This window comes from Takifugu flavidus, chromosome 13 (genome assembly GCF_003711565.1).
Source record: "Takifugu flavidus isolate HTHZ2018 chromosome 13, ASM371156v2, whole genome shotgun sequence".
NCBI classification, from domain to species: Eukaryota; Metazoa; Chordata; class Actinopteri; order Tetraodontiformes; family Tetraodontidae; genus Takifugu; species Takifugu flavidus.
This window is the reverse complement of record NC_079532.1, coordinates 13,514,751-13,530,142: the sequence shown is the minus strand read 5'-3', so window position 1 is coordinate 13,530,142 and position 15,392 is coordinate 13,514,751. Positions and strand designations below refer to the sequence as shown.

At 45.4% G+C, this 15,392-nt stretch overlaps 1 protein-coding gene across 3 annotated transcripts in view; it reads left to right on the top strand.

Moving 5' to 3' along the window:
• Positions 1-15,392, top strand: part of wwox (WW domain containing oxidoreductase) — a 95,450-nt gene that overhangs the window by 16,465 nt on the left and 63,593 nt on the right. For all 3 annotated transcript variants that reach the window (XM_057053091.1, XM_057053093.1, XM_057053092.1), the window contains exons 6-7: positions 10,566-10,654; positions 13,666-13,851. In XM_057053091.1, coding sequence (XP_056909071.1) covers positions 10,566-10,654; positions 13,666-13,851 — 275 coding nt within the window. The remainder of the gene's footprint in view (positions 1-10,565; positions 10,655-13,665; positions 13,852-15,392) is intronic.

Here is a 15,392-nt window from a genome sequence, read left to right as displayed (position 1 = left end):
CATCATCATCTGTACCAAGAGCAACTACTGGACAGGTAATTTGACGGGCCTCGGCCACTCCTGCAGTCCGTGGCAGCGAACAGTGTTAATTGAAGCTTCTCCTCTCACCTCTGAAGGGCACGGCTGTCTGTTCATATAACATCGTGATGAATTAGCTGAAATAAAAGCCAGATGTGAGTGATGAGCTGGTGTCTGTGTATGTTGCTACATATTCGCTTGAATGTTTCCTTCAGTGTGTCAGCCTTATTAATTTTTGACAATAGAATTTCCATTATGCCTAAATGAATGACCAAGGCCGGCAAACGGGAGTACGTGAGAGGACTGAGGTGACGGCAGAGGGATGAGCGATGGACTGAGGAATGTAGCGTATGGCTGAGGGAAGGAGAGGCCGAAGGAGACGTGAGTGTATGGAAGTGGGAGTGGGTGGGAATGATGCTCATCCATTATAGCCCACAACGGCCCAGAGGTCAGCTTCAGCAAGACTGATTCAGAGCAGTCAGGTTTGGACTCCATCACCCATAAATCCTGGCATGTGATGCTGATGGATGTGGACCATAAAGCCTCGCGCTCGGACACGCGCAGAACAACATGGAGAACCCTGGGAAAACGCGAGCGCTCCAGGTAAATGTCAACGAGGCCTGGGAGTAAAGAGGGGATGATGGAGGGGAAGAAAGGAGAGGACCCAGTGAGATCCAAGGTGTGGAAAAGGGAATTGGGGGGGAAAAATGAGAGGACTGAGAGGACAAGAGTTTGCGGCAGCTGTGTAACGAAATTTACTTTGACGGGGCAATGATTCAGCTGTCATCACGTGGCTTTAAACGGATGGACTGCACTGAATCATCCCTCTGCTCTTTGGAAACGGCGTTATTACATCCAAACGTTATTATATCCAAATGTTTTTGATAATAAACTTACGGCTGCATGGCAAGTATTCTAATTGTGTAATTAAGTCTTTGTGACTTTTTATTATTTTGTATCTACATGGCATTTGATGCGTGACCAAGATGAATCTAGCTCATTAAAATAAGCCTTGTGATTATAATGGGGCCAAATACGAGAACTGCCGACCTGGCTAGACAGGAAATGGAGACATGTGTACTTCCTCATTAACCAAGCCCCATTTGGGCCTTAAACCACCCTCCCAATGTGCACAAAGAAAATGCTATGATTAGGGGGGTGGAGGGGCATTGCTGCCCTAATGAAGGCTTCCCCCACAGTCATTTATGATATTGGTATGAGTGGTATGGTGACTAGGCCTATGGGAAGAGCTGAGTTACGGAGATATTTGGATGTGAGTATGGACGTGAGAGACCAGAGGGCTTGGGAGGGGGGGGGAGCACAACTCATTTGCAGGAGTCAGTTTTACCAGGTTACAGCTAATGGAGATGAGCTTGTATTAAAGGGCCAGGGGAGATGCTAATTTTATGAAAAACCAAAAGAGGTTTAAAAAACTGTGGGCGCGTACGTGGTCAGTTCCTCTTGTTGCAATGGCCGCTCAAGAACTCTCACTTACTCTTATTACAGCTTTTCTAAAACTAACATGATGAGTATAATGGCATTTATTTAAAATGATAGATATTTGGGATTTTTTTGGGATTGGGATTCTTTTTGGTCAGATCACCTGTCATCCATTTTTGTGTGTATTTTATCATGTCCACCAGACTGTATTTCTCCTTTGCGCCAACTTTGCGTCAACTTTGAGACACTCCTCGGTGTAGATGATGTAGCACAAATCATCCTGGGGCTTTTATGCTTACAGTTTTGTCCTGTCTCAGCTTTAACCTCAAAACCAAATTAAAAATGGAATCGGCAAAACAAATTCTAGCAAACATTTACTCTTTAAAACAAAACCCAGAAGGAAGCTACATATACTATTATTGTAACTCTAAGGTCAGAGGAAAAATATAACTTTGGTTTGAACTTCCTCTTTAAGGCCCATGCAAATATCTTGGCATAGTCTTATTCTAAATTAATCCCATCCCCACTCCTGTCTTCTCCTCTCGGCTTCCTAATTTCTCCACTTTTTCCTCGGCTTCCCCTCTGTCACCCCCTCCCACTACCACAGCAGCTACCTGAGGCCCTCATGTCCACCTCATTCATCACCTGAGTTGGACTCCACTATCTTAAAAAAAAAAGAGGAAGAATGTAAGACAGACTTGAGGAAGATGAGTAAAAAGTCATAACAAACCATCTTTCCTCCAGTGTGTGAGGGGGAGATGAATGCAGCCAGTGGAATTAATTGCACCCTGTTACTGAAGATCAGCAAGTTTGCGCAGTTGGCGTGCTGATGTGCCATATGGTTGCCCACTAGGTGAACACTTTGATTAATGTTGCCCACTCCTGAGTTTTTTCCCCCCCTTTTGATATTTGATTCTGATCGCTAACACTTGGCTCCTTTTGAAGCCCTCCATCTCCTCTGTTTTTTTCCTCTTTCTTTGGTTAACTTTGCCATTTCTGTTGACAGTTAGTTTTTTGTCTGCTGTTTTAATGCTGTTTGTCTACAGTCTTTGCTTACAAAGGGTGCAGCAGGCTTCAGGGTACTATTGTAGACTTTCGGTGAGATTAGAGGGAGGAAGAAAGGCCAGAGCTTTGGGTGCACGTCTTTTGCTGTTGATTAGGCCTCTGGTGTGTCGAGTGTTTCTCTATTAGCCTACCTAGCCTCTTGCCATCTACTGTACACACTCGATATCCCAGACATCTGGGAAACACATGAAAATTTTGACACACACAACATGTACTTGTGCTGTGGTCTAAGCATTAACAAGCAGGTGAGGTGAGGCTCGAGTCACATCAATAGGTCTGAGTGTAGGTATTAATGCCTTAGCAGGGTTCAGGTCGGCAGTGCTAACTACAGAAGCGACTCTCATGCGCATTTGGTATCTGCAGATCACAAACAGTGCGTCTCTGCAGCTGTGCGTCTGCGTGCACGTTTTAAACCCATTATATCTTAGAGGTAGCTCCTTTCTGCAGTGGGAAAGTGTCAGTGCCATCATCAACTCTGAGATAAAATGATCTCGCCTGAGGTCACAAGTTCAAGTTTGTTTGCTTTTACCCCTCCTGCTGTAATGAGGCAGTGGTACGGAGCACTATGCAGACACCGCGACGCTTCGAAATCTATTACAATCACCCGGGTGCTTTGTTTTCCCTCTGTTTTATGGCCTGTTCATGCAGCTTGTCTATTTTAGCCTTTCCCAGTCTTGTTAAGTGCTGCCATTCTCTGGTGCTTGGATGTGGCCCAGAGGGCCCTTAGTGAGACCAGGCGCTGGGAATGAGCCGCGAGCTGCAGCCAGGGGGTGCCCACGGTAGGCTGCCAGCGCCACTAAATCTCCCTGATTACCCAGGGAGGCTGCGATGTGATGGGGGTGTTACCAAGGTGGTGGGTTCTCCAAAGAGGCTGATTGAGATGCAAATGGGGGCCATAACTCAGAGGTAATGCAGACCTGAACACCCTTTGCCTTGTCCGTTCCTGTTCATCTCACTCTCTCATCGCTCCCTATTTACTGCGGCATAGGAGGAGGGACTGTTATTGTCTCAGGATTAAGTTGGACATTTATTATACTGTAAATTAAGAACTGAGAAATAAGAACATAATCCCAAGAAAATTAAAAAAAAAGAGCATGTGAAGTGATCATGGTTTTAATTACAGTAGCCAGGCAGTTAAGTGCACATCGTAAACTGGTGGTTGACCACATACAACCCGGCATAATAAACACTGTTTTGTAAGATTAGATGGACACAATAAAGTCTGAGTGACTCTGCTCACTAATAGAAAGGTGGAATGAGCAGGGGAGGAGGAGGGGGAGGAGTAATTGCACAGTCCTTTGCTGAATTGTTCTGTGGATGCAAATTTAAATCCCTCCTATTATTTTAATAATCTGCCTTTTACTGCTTGTGCTCGGATCATTTGTTTGCAAACCAGGTTATTTGGAGAGGGAGGCTCGGGGGTAATTTCATGCTTTGGAGCATTTATATCTATAACTTAATGAGGAGAGGGCCTGTTGTTTCCTGGTAATACACTGCTGGAGGGGTGCAAACTTTTTATTCTCCGTTTAGGGTACTGTTAGAGGGCAATAATGTGGGATTACTGTTGGAATTAAGAAGCAAGCTGAGGGGAGACCAAACTTAATACTGATGCTTCATTCAGGACATTTTAAGTTCGTGGAATGTAGCGTGCTTCCCATGTGGAGTAAATTTTTTCCAAATCTTCTCTTGTTTCACATTTGTTTTCTTCCCATTTGCAGCCAGACTGCACCCAGGATTCGTCCCCAAATGCACATTTATTTCCTCAGCTGCCCTGAGTCTGAATTTCTCCCAGTCAGTTTATGTAATTCAGATCTCCCCCCTGTTCATCGTCACTGGGTTCACCCAAGGACAAGGAGAGAGGCCGAGAGGACCTGACCAACTCAATTTGACGCGACCTTATTGCGTTTTGCGGAAAGATAAAATGAAGACTTGCTGTCCGCAGAAAGCTGCAGCAGTCCTGTGAGACGATGTGCGGCGTTAATGCAGTTACTGTCCAGTGGAGCCAAAGATGTTGCAGGATAACACAAGAGAAGGACAAGGTGTGTGCCCATGCCGCACCGGAGAACTTCTGCCCTCCCCACCCCTTCTCCTCGCTCCCCTCCTGTGCTCCCCTGTGAAGGACTCCAGTGTGTAAATTCAATCAGACTCCCCGAATTAAAGCAATAACTCAATTTGTTTACAAGGCATCATTTATTCGCTGTCAAGACGGCGCTCGCTGACCCCCGACCTTTGCTGAGGTCACATGATGCATCTATTACGCTGCCTTTCGGGCTATTATCAGGCGACAAGGGGCTAAAGACGCCTGATGAGAATCCTATTATTCAAATGTGTCCGACATTAGAAGAATGCAGAAGTACGCGACCTTAGCAGCAGCCAGGGTAGATCATGCAAATGGTGCTTGAACAACTACAGTTGGTGGTAATGAATCATGCTCAGGATCATGAAAATTGTCATTACATCTAACGGTAATTATTATGGTTTCGCACTGAGCGGCGTTGATGTTATTATCCCAGGTCACTTTTGCCGCTCCTTCCCTCCTCTTTGAGAACATAAGAGAGACACTCTTGTATTTCCAGCTTAAAAGACTGTGACTCTGGCAAACGGTAAGCAGTTTAGAATATCGCCAAACAAAAGGGCTTTTAATAAAAGTGCACATCAGCCCCTGCAGATGGAGTAAAAAACACTCCTTCATCAAAAGAACTATTATACACTTACTCACATCAAAGGCCTCCACGTTGCTTAATTGCCAGATATTTTTCTTTTTCAACTATGCTTGTGTTTTTAGAGAGCCCGTTCAGAAGGAGCTTGGGTAACTAAATCAAAGAGCTTAATTTATCATCTTCACACAGAGATGTGAGTTCCCCACAACAGCACGTACACGTGTGTAAATGCTTGCATTTCTGCAAGCGGGCTTGCTATTCTACCAGCCCTCTGGATACTAGATGATACAAGTGTTTCAAGAGAAATTAAACAATATAAAACCAGCAGGTTGAGATAAAGCAATCACATTAGAGCTGCACTTGTGAGGAACACATTATTCTCTGCCTGAGAGTGTTGAGCCTTTTTGCTGACACGCTCAAACATAAAGTTGTGTGTAGAGAATAAGTGAGGAGCGGCTGAGACTTTATTGTTATCAAACCGCAAGATGATCTGCTTTAAAGGCTGTGTTTGCCGTCGAAACAGGCCCAAATGTGCCGCGGTGCAATTCCAAAAGAAGTTGGGGGTAAACGTGAAATATTAGTGAGCAATACGGATCGCCTTCAAATCCTGGTTGTTCGCGGGTATCGCTAACGCATGAAAATGTGCACTGTCTGCGAATCCGGCAGAGAGGGAATGAGTGAAATGAGAAAGCCAGAGAGGGGCAGGAGAGCGTGAGGAAGAGCAGAGGAAGATGAAAATCTCTCAGCGTCTCTCTGAGAACACAGACACATTATTGAAATCTCCATCACTTTCTAGTGTAAATCTGATCTGGCTCTGTACAGGAAGAGAGAGGGGAGAAGAGAAGGGAAGCGGAGGCAGGAACACACTCTCACACACACTCTCACTCAGTCTAACTGCTGTTAGATGTTTCTCGATTTACATTTTATCCATTAAACCCAAACCACTTGAAAATGATGTCAGCTGTTCTTTTCTTTAATAGCAATAAACAGTGAATGGCTGTGAAATATTGTCTGTGTGTGTGGGTGTGCATGCGTGTGTGTGTGTACGTGTAATCTGATACCTGCCTCGGGCCCCATGGCCCTGGTCTGTCTGCATCCGAAAAGCAAACTCTGCAGTTATGACGTCCGCCCTGTCCTTTTCATTTCTCATCTTTCTCCCTCTGTCATTGACTGTCTCTCCCGGTAACAAGACAGCGACAGGCTTGATTAAAGCTCGCTCTCGCGCTCAAAGATCGCTTCACGTCCATCAGTTTGGAGTTGATATGGTCAGGTTAATACGCGATCGTGTGTGATGTCTCCTCGATCATAGTCGTTCATCGCTGGTTCACACTCACACCTGTTTATCAGGTTCAACCCGTAGGTTTCAAACGTCCTTCTTGCTATTTTCTATGCTACTTAATGGAAGTGCATTAAAATGAATTTAGACCTTGTTGTATAATTTCTTTTACTGTTAAAGTTTCTTTCGAGGTTAAGATTTTACAAATTAAATAAATTATATATAAGTATCCAATACGGCTTAAAATACCCTTCATATAACTTGTAAATTCTGCTTACATGTTCGTGCTTGAATATTTATAGTCCTTCTATAAAAATTTAATGATTTTACACTGCTCTTTTTGCATAATATGTTTAGAAGTATATAGTATGTGCTGTTGTTTGTTAATACACGTTCATACGTTTGCTTATTTTTGGGACAGAAAGTCGACAGTAGCTCCTCATTGCGACATGCTTCCACAGTAAAGGACATAAAGAAAAAACAAGCATTTTGTGTGAATTTTATTTTTTAATTTCCCTAAGCTTTATGCTCTGTGGAGTCGGTGTTTGTCTGCAGCTGCTACTCGGTAGCTTGTCAGGTTTGACTGAGTGATTAACCCATTAAAGTGCTTACTAATTAAAGTCTTTCATTAATTACAGACATTAACACCTATTTACTACAGCGTGACCTGCAACTGTTTAACTAAATGAAACTGTACTGAACCAAGGCCTCATCTGTGTGTGTGTGCATGTGTTTCTGTTTGTGAGGGGGAGAGGGAGGTGCCCCCGGTGACAATGTTAAGTGCATCAGCACGTTTGTGCTGGAAAATCATCCCATGTCCTTCCTTCACCTTTCCCACACCGGCCCCTGCAGCTGCTTGATTTGTAACTTGATTTCGGGAAAGGGAAAACCTGTAGATTATCCAGCTTTCATTAGGGGGGAAAACCGAGTCCATGTCAGAGAAAGAAGAAATCAATTTAATACAGACTTAACTGGAGGAAATTGCATATTCTGCCTGTATGTGCTGAACAGGCACTTTTTCTTCCTCACCAGAGACCTGCCTCCCTATTAATTGCAGCGTGTGCGCATGTCAGCTAGCGAGTTGATGCCAGTGTGTGACTGCATTTGTTTGTGTTTGTTATATGTGCTATGTCACATGCATGTTTGTGTGCTGCCTGAACATGTGTTGAAGTGTGCGTTCACTGTGTATGTGTGTGTAAAGGTCAGTTTCTGGACCTGTAGTAGGGCGGCCAGCATCTTTCTGTTTCTTTATTCTTTGTTTCTGCTTTTTGAAGGTTCTAAACAGAACCGCACGCAACTTTAGGTTTTAGAGGAAGTCGGTTGGTATTTATGAACAAATGTCATCATTGTGACAGAATGATATACGGCCAGCATGTTTCCCCACCCCCTGCCTCTTCCCTTTTCTCTTTTTGCTAAAAATATACACCTGTGATAAAATACAGTCTTAAAACCTGATGGGCAATTTAGCGCGGCATGTTGCGGACAAGGTCATCGAGATCTGAGGTCTTGGGCGTTCCTCCCTCCGAGGCCTGTTCTAATCTACAGAGCAAGAAGAGGGGCTCAAAGTCATTTCTCTAATTGCTTTTATAAGGTGCCCTTTTCACTTGGCGTCTTCTGCGCTCGTTCACTTTCACTGCCATTTAGAACGCCTTACCTCTGAACACCTGCTGGTTAAAATACAGAGGCGCAGTCCTGCCACAGCGTTTGACTAAAAACTACTTGGTGTTCAGACGGAGGAGCGATCTGTGGCAACCCTACAGTCTTCTTCTCCTCCCCTGCTCTTCCCTGGCCTCTTAACCAGGGTCTGCGGGGGTAAGTGTTCCGTGTATGGCGGCACTTTTGATTTCTTAAGTGTTCTTCCCGTGCCGGTGATCCAGGAGGTGGTGAAGGGCCAGTATGAGATGAGAAAAGATGGAAACAGGGGTTAAAGTGTGTGAGGGAAGCCTGAGAAGGATAAGGGGGGAGAGAGGATGAGAGTGAGGCGAGTGCATTAAGACAGTGTATTATTTGGCAGTTCCACTTGCTTGCGTCCATTAGGGGCGGCTCCTATGCTATTAAAGGGGTCAGCGGAGTGTGTGTACCTGCGCGAGTGTGTGCCATCATGTGTGTGCTTTAGAAGAGTGCTCCACGGTTTTATTGAACAGGATGGGGCTCCCCCAGCTCTAATACCTCTTCTTTTTATTGGATTGGATGGCCCTAGTTCTAATTGTATTAAACCCCCTCCCGCCTCCCCTGAACCCCCACGTACGTCACTCTCCACAGTGCTGACCACATGTCACTCCCCAACACGTGGAAAACACCAGGCGAGGAGAGCTTCTGGTGAAAGTCGTGCAGGTCATCATCTCGTTACAGACAGCTGTGCACTTGGGTGGACGGCTGGAGGTGAGGGGGTGCGTGTGGGGGTGGGGGTGGTGTGTGTGTGGGGGGGTGTGAGAGTCAGCAGCAGAAGTTGCAGGGCGGAGGAATCTGATGCTCAACTTTTGAAAGCGGTGACCTTGCCGATTTGAATTCTGACCACGCGCCTCCCTCTGCAAACAGGCGGCGATGAAGATGCTCGTCACACCTTTGTGTTTCCGGGGCCGAGAGAATCTTATTTACATGTGTGTTTCATTCATAATTAGGCTTCTGCATTAAGATGGAGCGATAGGTGGTGTGTAGCTGGGGGAGGCGGCGGTAAGCTCTGTCACCCCAAGCTGAGCTCCGTGGCGTTGCACACTCAGCGATTACTCCGGAGTTAACCAGAGAGGCTTCGCTGCCTCTCACTTTTCCTTCGCCCTTGACGAGAGCAGGAGTTGTCAGGGTCCTCGTAAAAAACCCTGAACGATTGTGTCCATGCGTTCTTCCTCTTTTTTTCTGTCCTTTTTTTGTACCCTCCTCCTTCCCAAACCTGGCCATCTGTCTAATTGTTCACCTCCATCGCTTTAATGCTTTTTACATGCTTTCCCCCCCTCTTTCCAGGCAATAAACTTTATTTTCTTCGCAAGACTTCAATCTGCGGGGGGGAGGGAAGGTGGGCTCACCTTCTCCCTGCTGGATTTGCTCCAGTGGTCCCTCCTCCTCCTCCTCCAACCCTCCTTTGGTCTCCCATTACTTCAGCACCCCTCCGTCTTTCAGAAAGAGGATAGGCGTTGGGCAGGCCAACACCTGCTCTCTCTGTCTCACACACAAACACACACACACACACACACACACACACACACACACACACACACACACACACACACACACACACACACACACACAGCAGAGGAGGCCTTTTACTGACCTGTTAATTACACCGCTGCCTGCTCTGACCTTGTTACACTCAGCGCCTCATTTGTCTTTTTTCCGTTTGCCATTTGATGAGAAACTTTGCTTCCTTTCCTGACATTTTCCGCAGCTGAATTCTTGAATTCCCGCTCACGTGTCCCATGTTTAAATGCTCCGTTGTGAAATCGGACAGTTGTTTCCCCTCACCTGTGATTGCTGCTGTGTGCAGATCATGTAAGCAGGTTCACTGTAATCATACCTTTAATAGCCACAATCAACCCAGTAATGCTTTGTAATAACATCTTTATAATGGTGTAAAATAGCATCAAGAGAATAATTGAGGCCAAGATAATGGTGATGACCATGGTTTTACCCTTGAATCACAACATTAAATCTGTTGTGTGTGTGTGTGTATGTGTAAATATGTTCTGAGGTTGTTAAGGTGTCAATATAATGCTTCAAGGACCACATCTTCATCAAAAGGCCCTGTTAACCTTTTCATTGTCCCATATGAAGTCCAGAAATTGTAGATTATGACAGCAGGGGTGAAGATGCAGCAGCCGTGGCGGGGCTGATGTAAGATGATAGGTGGTAGCTGCTACTTAAGAGTCCAAAACAAAAGAAAGCAGTAAATTCCAAATAACTTGAAGACACCTGAAGTAAACCCAATAAAACTGTGTTGTCCTTACCTCCTTCTTTTAGGACTACCTTTAAAACCTTTAAGGCTTTTTAAACCTCTCAATACTACATTGTAACGTTCCCTAACTTTTTAGATGAAGTGGCATCATGTCAGGTGATGACCCTCTCTGTTACCTGCTGCTGTTTGCTCACCTTCACCTTGTTTCTTCTCTCCGCAGCACAAAGCAAGGGTTGAAGCCATGATGTGCGACCTGGCCTCTTTACGTAGCGTCAGGGAGTTCGCCGAATCTTTCAAGTCGAGGAATCTGTGAGTCGATGTTTTTATTCTCTACTTTTTAATTTCAAACTATTTACCTTACTATTTTGGTATGTACAAAAAAATGTCCACCAGTTTTGCTATTATTACCTTTTAGCTCTGCGACAGAGGCAGTTTAAAACAAATGTATAGCAACAGCACGTCTACCAAACAGATCGATCGTCATTGTTTCCCTGCTAAGCATTCTGCTTAAAGGACATACAAACTGGTAGTGATGGACACCATATGGACATGGAGGATCCCCAGGGGGAAGCGAGGACGTGTTTGTTTCAATGTGCTTGACATTGGTCGAACAGATTTCCAGATGTGTTTTGCATCCTACAGTCGGTCACACAAATGCTATTTTGGGGTCATGCAGTCATATCATCCATACTCTTCAACAACCTGCTGGTCCCCTGGCGAGAGAAATGTGTATGTGTGTGTTTGTGTGTGTGTTTTTGGGGAGCCCCGTGGGGAGAGGCAGGGCAGTCATTGCCTGTAGCAGCCCTGGGGCAGGGTATGGCCATCCAGGACACGTGCCTTGCAACGGGGCCAAACATCATTGTGGCTCCCTTTGTTTTCATTCCAACACTAGATACTTTCCCATCTCCAGCGATGTATTCTGACCCCCACTTTAACCTCAGTGTCCCCCAAAGCCCATTTTGGCTTTCATTTGCATACCTATTTTTGCAACTTGTTTTAGCAAATTGCACGTGTCTCTCTTAGTCATTCCCAGTCTATGTCACACACATTCCCCCTCTACCTCGGTATTTTGGCAAGGTTGTATTTCTTCATTAGCTGTGCTGTTGAGGAGGTGGGGGGGGGTGAAGGTGGGGGAGTCCCACGGGACGTCAGAGTACATTAATTCTCATCAGAAGGCGAACGGAGCAGAGTGGAGGCTGGGAGCTCTGAGCTGTGAATGGCACTGGGCAGCTGTCTGAGTCTACCACCACTCTATTACTGCACGTATGTCTTCAGGCATAACACGCAGACAAACACACACACACACACACACCGATGGCATATACCATAAACATACAGAGACAAACTGAGCCACACTCGCATGCGTGTGCAAACATGCTTCTCGCCGTGTGTCAATGACGGGTAAAATGTAATCAGAGTCTTTCTATTTTCCTTCTCTCATTTCTCGCGTTTAAGTGCTTTAGTCAGTGGCTTTCACGCTGCCTTGTGTTCCATTGACCCCAATTCGGCTTTAATTGCCTGTCCTTTGAAATGAAATCACCTGAATATTGATATTGTTGAATGCAGTTTCACTGGGGTGTAAATGAAGGAGAACGACATTGACAATAATCTAGCTAATATAGTTTTGACTGGGTTGTAATCAAGACATTCAATTTGTTTTCATTTGTATGTGTGTGTTTATCCGGTTGGTAGGTGATATTTGTATGTTACGGAGAGCCTAACCCCGGCAAATTGCTGGGAGCTTGGATTGAGATTACCAAGAGTGGTGCAGGCATGTTTATCCTGGTATCAGTGGCTAATAAAGTGCTGTGTTAATGACCACCAGTTCGAACCCAGCTCGCACAGGCAATCTCTTCCTGCTGGCCCCCGTTATTATAGAGGTCGGGGGTCAGACCCTGAGGGGGTTATTTGAAGTAAATATATAATCTCAGGCCTCCCTGTTTGGTAGTTAGCACCCTCGTTTGACTAGCGCTGAGATTGCACAGTGCACACAGGTTTGCGTGAGGGTTTAATGTGGAAAGAGGGACCGTGGAACGCGGCAACAGGCCTATTAAAGACATTCATTAGACCTGCGCTTATGAGAGAGGGACTAACTGGTGGGCAGTTGGATTAACAGGCCTTTTACATTACAAACCGATTCACCGGAGGGCCGTCTGTCCCACTTGGGGGAAATCGCTTGACCGACCAGTGCAAAGTTGTTTATTGGAGTTTTTGATAACGATGTTGCGATTTGCTCAACAGTTTAATTTGAGTATTTTGGCAAAGCTCCTGTTTATTTGGTTTTCCATCCATCCATTAAATGTGGGTATACTTTTCAGTATTGCACAGACCCACCAAAACAGATCCTTTGTACAAGTTCATTTGAATATCCTCAATTATTTCTACTAACTTTGGGGTAGAAGTGCTAGTCTCTCTGCCAGTGTGTGCTTGGCGAATACTATGCTGAGGTCAGCAGTCCTGAAGCGGACTCGTGACTAGGTTTGTGCTTTTTAATGAACCCTGTGTGTTCGCAGGCCTGAAGGTGATAGTACAGTACACTCGTATGTAATGGCATGGGATGGCTCATTATAGAGTGGCATAACAATTCTCACATTAATTTTCCAGCATCCAGTTTTTAATTAATCCAGTAGGCAGTCTTAAACACAGGGTACACAAATTGCCTTCGGCCTCATAATTAATTCTAATGGAAGAAATAAAAAATTGGTGGGGTGTGTTTGGATTGTTCGGCTGTGTTACTGTGGTTTCGGGCTCGCTGAAGCGACGCTGTCACCGACAAGGATCTCTCGCCACCCTGACCAAACTGGCAATCTCCACTCAGCGGTGCACGAGAAGGGGATTTTACTCGCCCACATAAAAGTCTGCAAGACTGGGGCCACCGTCCATGTCTGTGTGCTTTGCTTCAAATTCCTGGCCCCTCAGAAAAGCTTTCTCCAGCATAGCCGTATTTTTTCTTTGCTATTTGTCCATTTAGAGTCAATGATTTGTTGCTCTTGACCTCACAGAGCACACATCGACACCCATTTTTTCCTCATGTTAAAATGGATTGCTTTTCATACGTGTGGCTGTCCTTGGATTCCAGCCAGCAGTATTTGATATCTACAGTACCTGTTGAACCAGTGGGAGCTGCACTGGAAGCCTCTATCCTATCATCATCACTGATCCTTTTCCCCTGAAGACCTCTCAGGTTTTAAATTAGACACCTTTTCATTTCAGCATGTTCTCTGGCTCTTCCAATCTTATTCAGCTTCGCACAGTATGAGAAAATCGCTTTAGTTCATCAACAGTTCAGCATGTTTTATCTTCTGCTGCTCCCATAACAGACCTCTGCACATTCTGGTGTGTAACGCAGCTGTGTGCACGCAACCATGGACCCTCACAGAGGACGGCCTGGAGTCAACCTTCCAGATCTGCCATCTGGGGCACTTCCTGCTCGTCCAGTGCCTGCAGGACGTGCTGCGTCGCTCAGCTCCCGCCCGTGTTGTGGTGGTATCATCTGAGTCGCACAGGTAAATACAGCCCACTGGGATAGAATAGCTCAGTCGCTTTAGTTTGGTACGGTCGCACTAATGTGTTGACACAATGAGTCACCAAGAGCAATGTAGAAATGAAATAAACGACTGTGTTCCTCTAATCAGCAGACAGTAATGTCTTACCCTTTCTCACAGAGAACTTGATGCAGGAGGATAAAATGTGATTTTAAGTTGGTCAGACTGAGTTTACACTATGTAGCGATAAAGAACACCACAAGCACTCTACTGTACTACTTCAGCAAGTCTTCAAATCCATTTTTGCACTGTTCCCTACAAACCGATAGATCCGTTTTAATGCCTATTGTCAAATATGTCAGCCTCACTCACTGAAAACTCATTTCCCTTCATAAGCTGTCACTGTGAATTAAAAGCATCATCAACATGATGGATGGACTCCGGCTGAAAATTCACTTTGATCACATATCTGCTCTTTTCTCTCTGACCCCCAGACTCAGCCTTTTTCCACCTCCTTTTTCCTCTGTCTGCCATTGTTTTTAGAGTCTTATCATTCTTTTTTCTTTCTTAGCACGACAGCTACCCTGTCTGTTTTTCTCGTTGTACAGTAGACGGGCCTGATATCTTGCGGTGATCTGTGGGGCCGGGGCCCCGAGCCATGTGTTTCAGAGCCACTGAGTACACGTGTGTGTGTGTGTGTGTGTGCGTGTGTGTGCGACATTGATCCCGGCTTCAGTCAGTTGGACGGCCATGCTGAGTGATTGATTGGAGCTCGGCAGAGTGACCTGAGACAAAGCGAACATACAGAGTTATTCTAGCAAATCAAACAGCACCAGTTTAATAGGAGCCCTTGTGTATGAGTTATGTTATACAGGCTGCCATGCATGAGAAGACAGGAGGGGTTGTGGAGACAGTTTGACGCCCTGAGGGGTCACACTGCTGTAGGAAAAGTTAGTGAAAGACGAGGGAAAACAGATCCTGAGTTATTGACATTGGAATTGGTCAAAAAGGCTGTTTTGTCTGGAAAAAGAGGTAAAATGATTTATACATATTGCAAGGGCAAGAATTCCAAGTTATTCTTCTCACAGTTTGACCTACAGTCTCCTTTTTCCTCTCACGTAAACTCACCTTTCCTTCTCCCCGAGCCGCGGTGACTTTAACCCCTTCAAAGGGGGCTTAGGCAGGACTAGAGCGAGTCAGTTACACACTGTCACTGACCAGACGAGCAGAAATAGACAATATCTCATATTACATCTCCCCATTCTGTCCACCTCATCCCAGACCTATATTACATCTCTTGATGTCGCTCCCTTTTTTGTTTGAGTTATTTTCACTTTCCGCTGATTTCCCGTTTATTCACTTAGCCTCCTCACGAGCCGCGTCTGACCTGTGACCTGGCAGCATATTGTATTCCCTAAGCTCTTTGTCTGCTGGTAAAGCATTGACCTCCTGTGTGAGGGACAGGGGTGGGAGAGACGGACACACGAGTAATGGTTGGAGCCTTTATCGCTTTCCACCACCGGGGCTTACTGTGGAATTGGCCAAGTGCATATCTCCTTTTT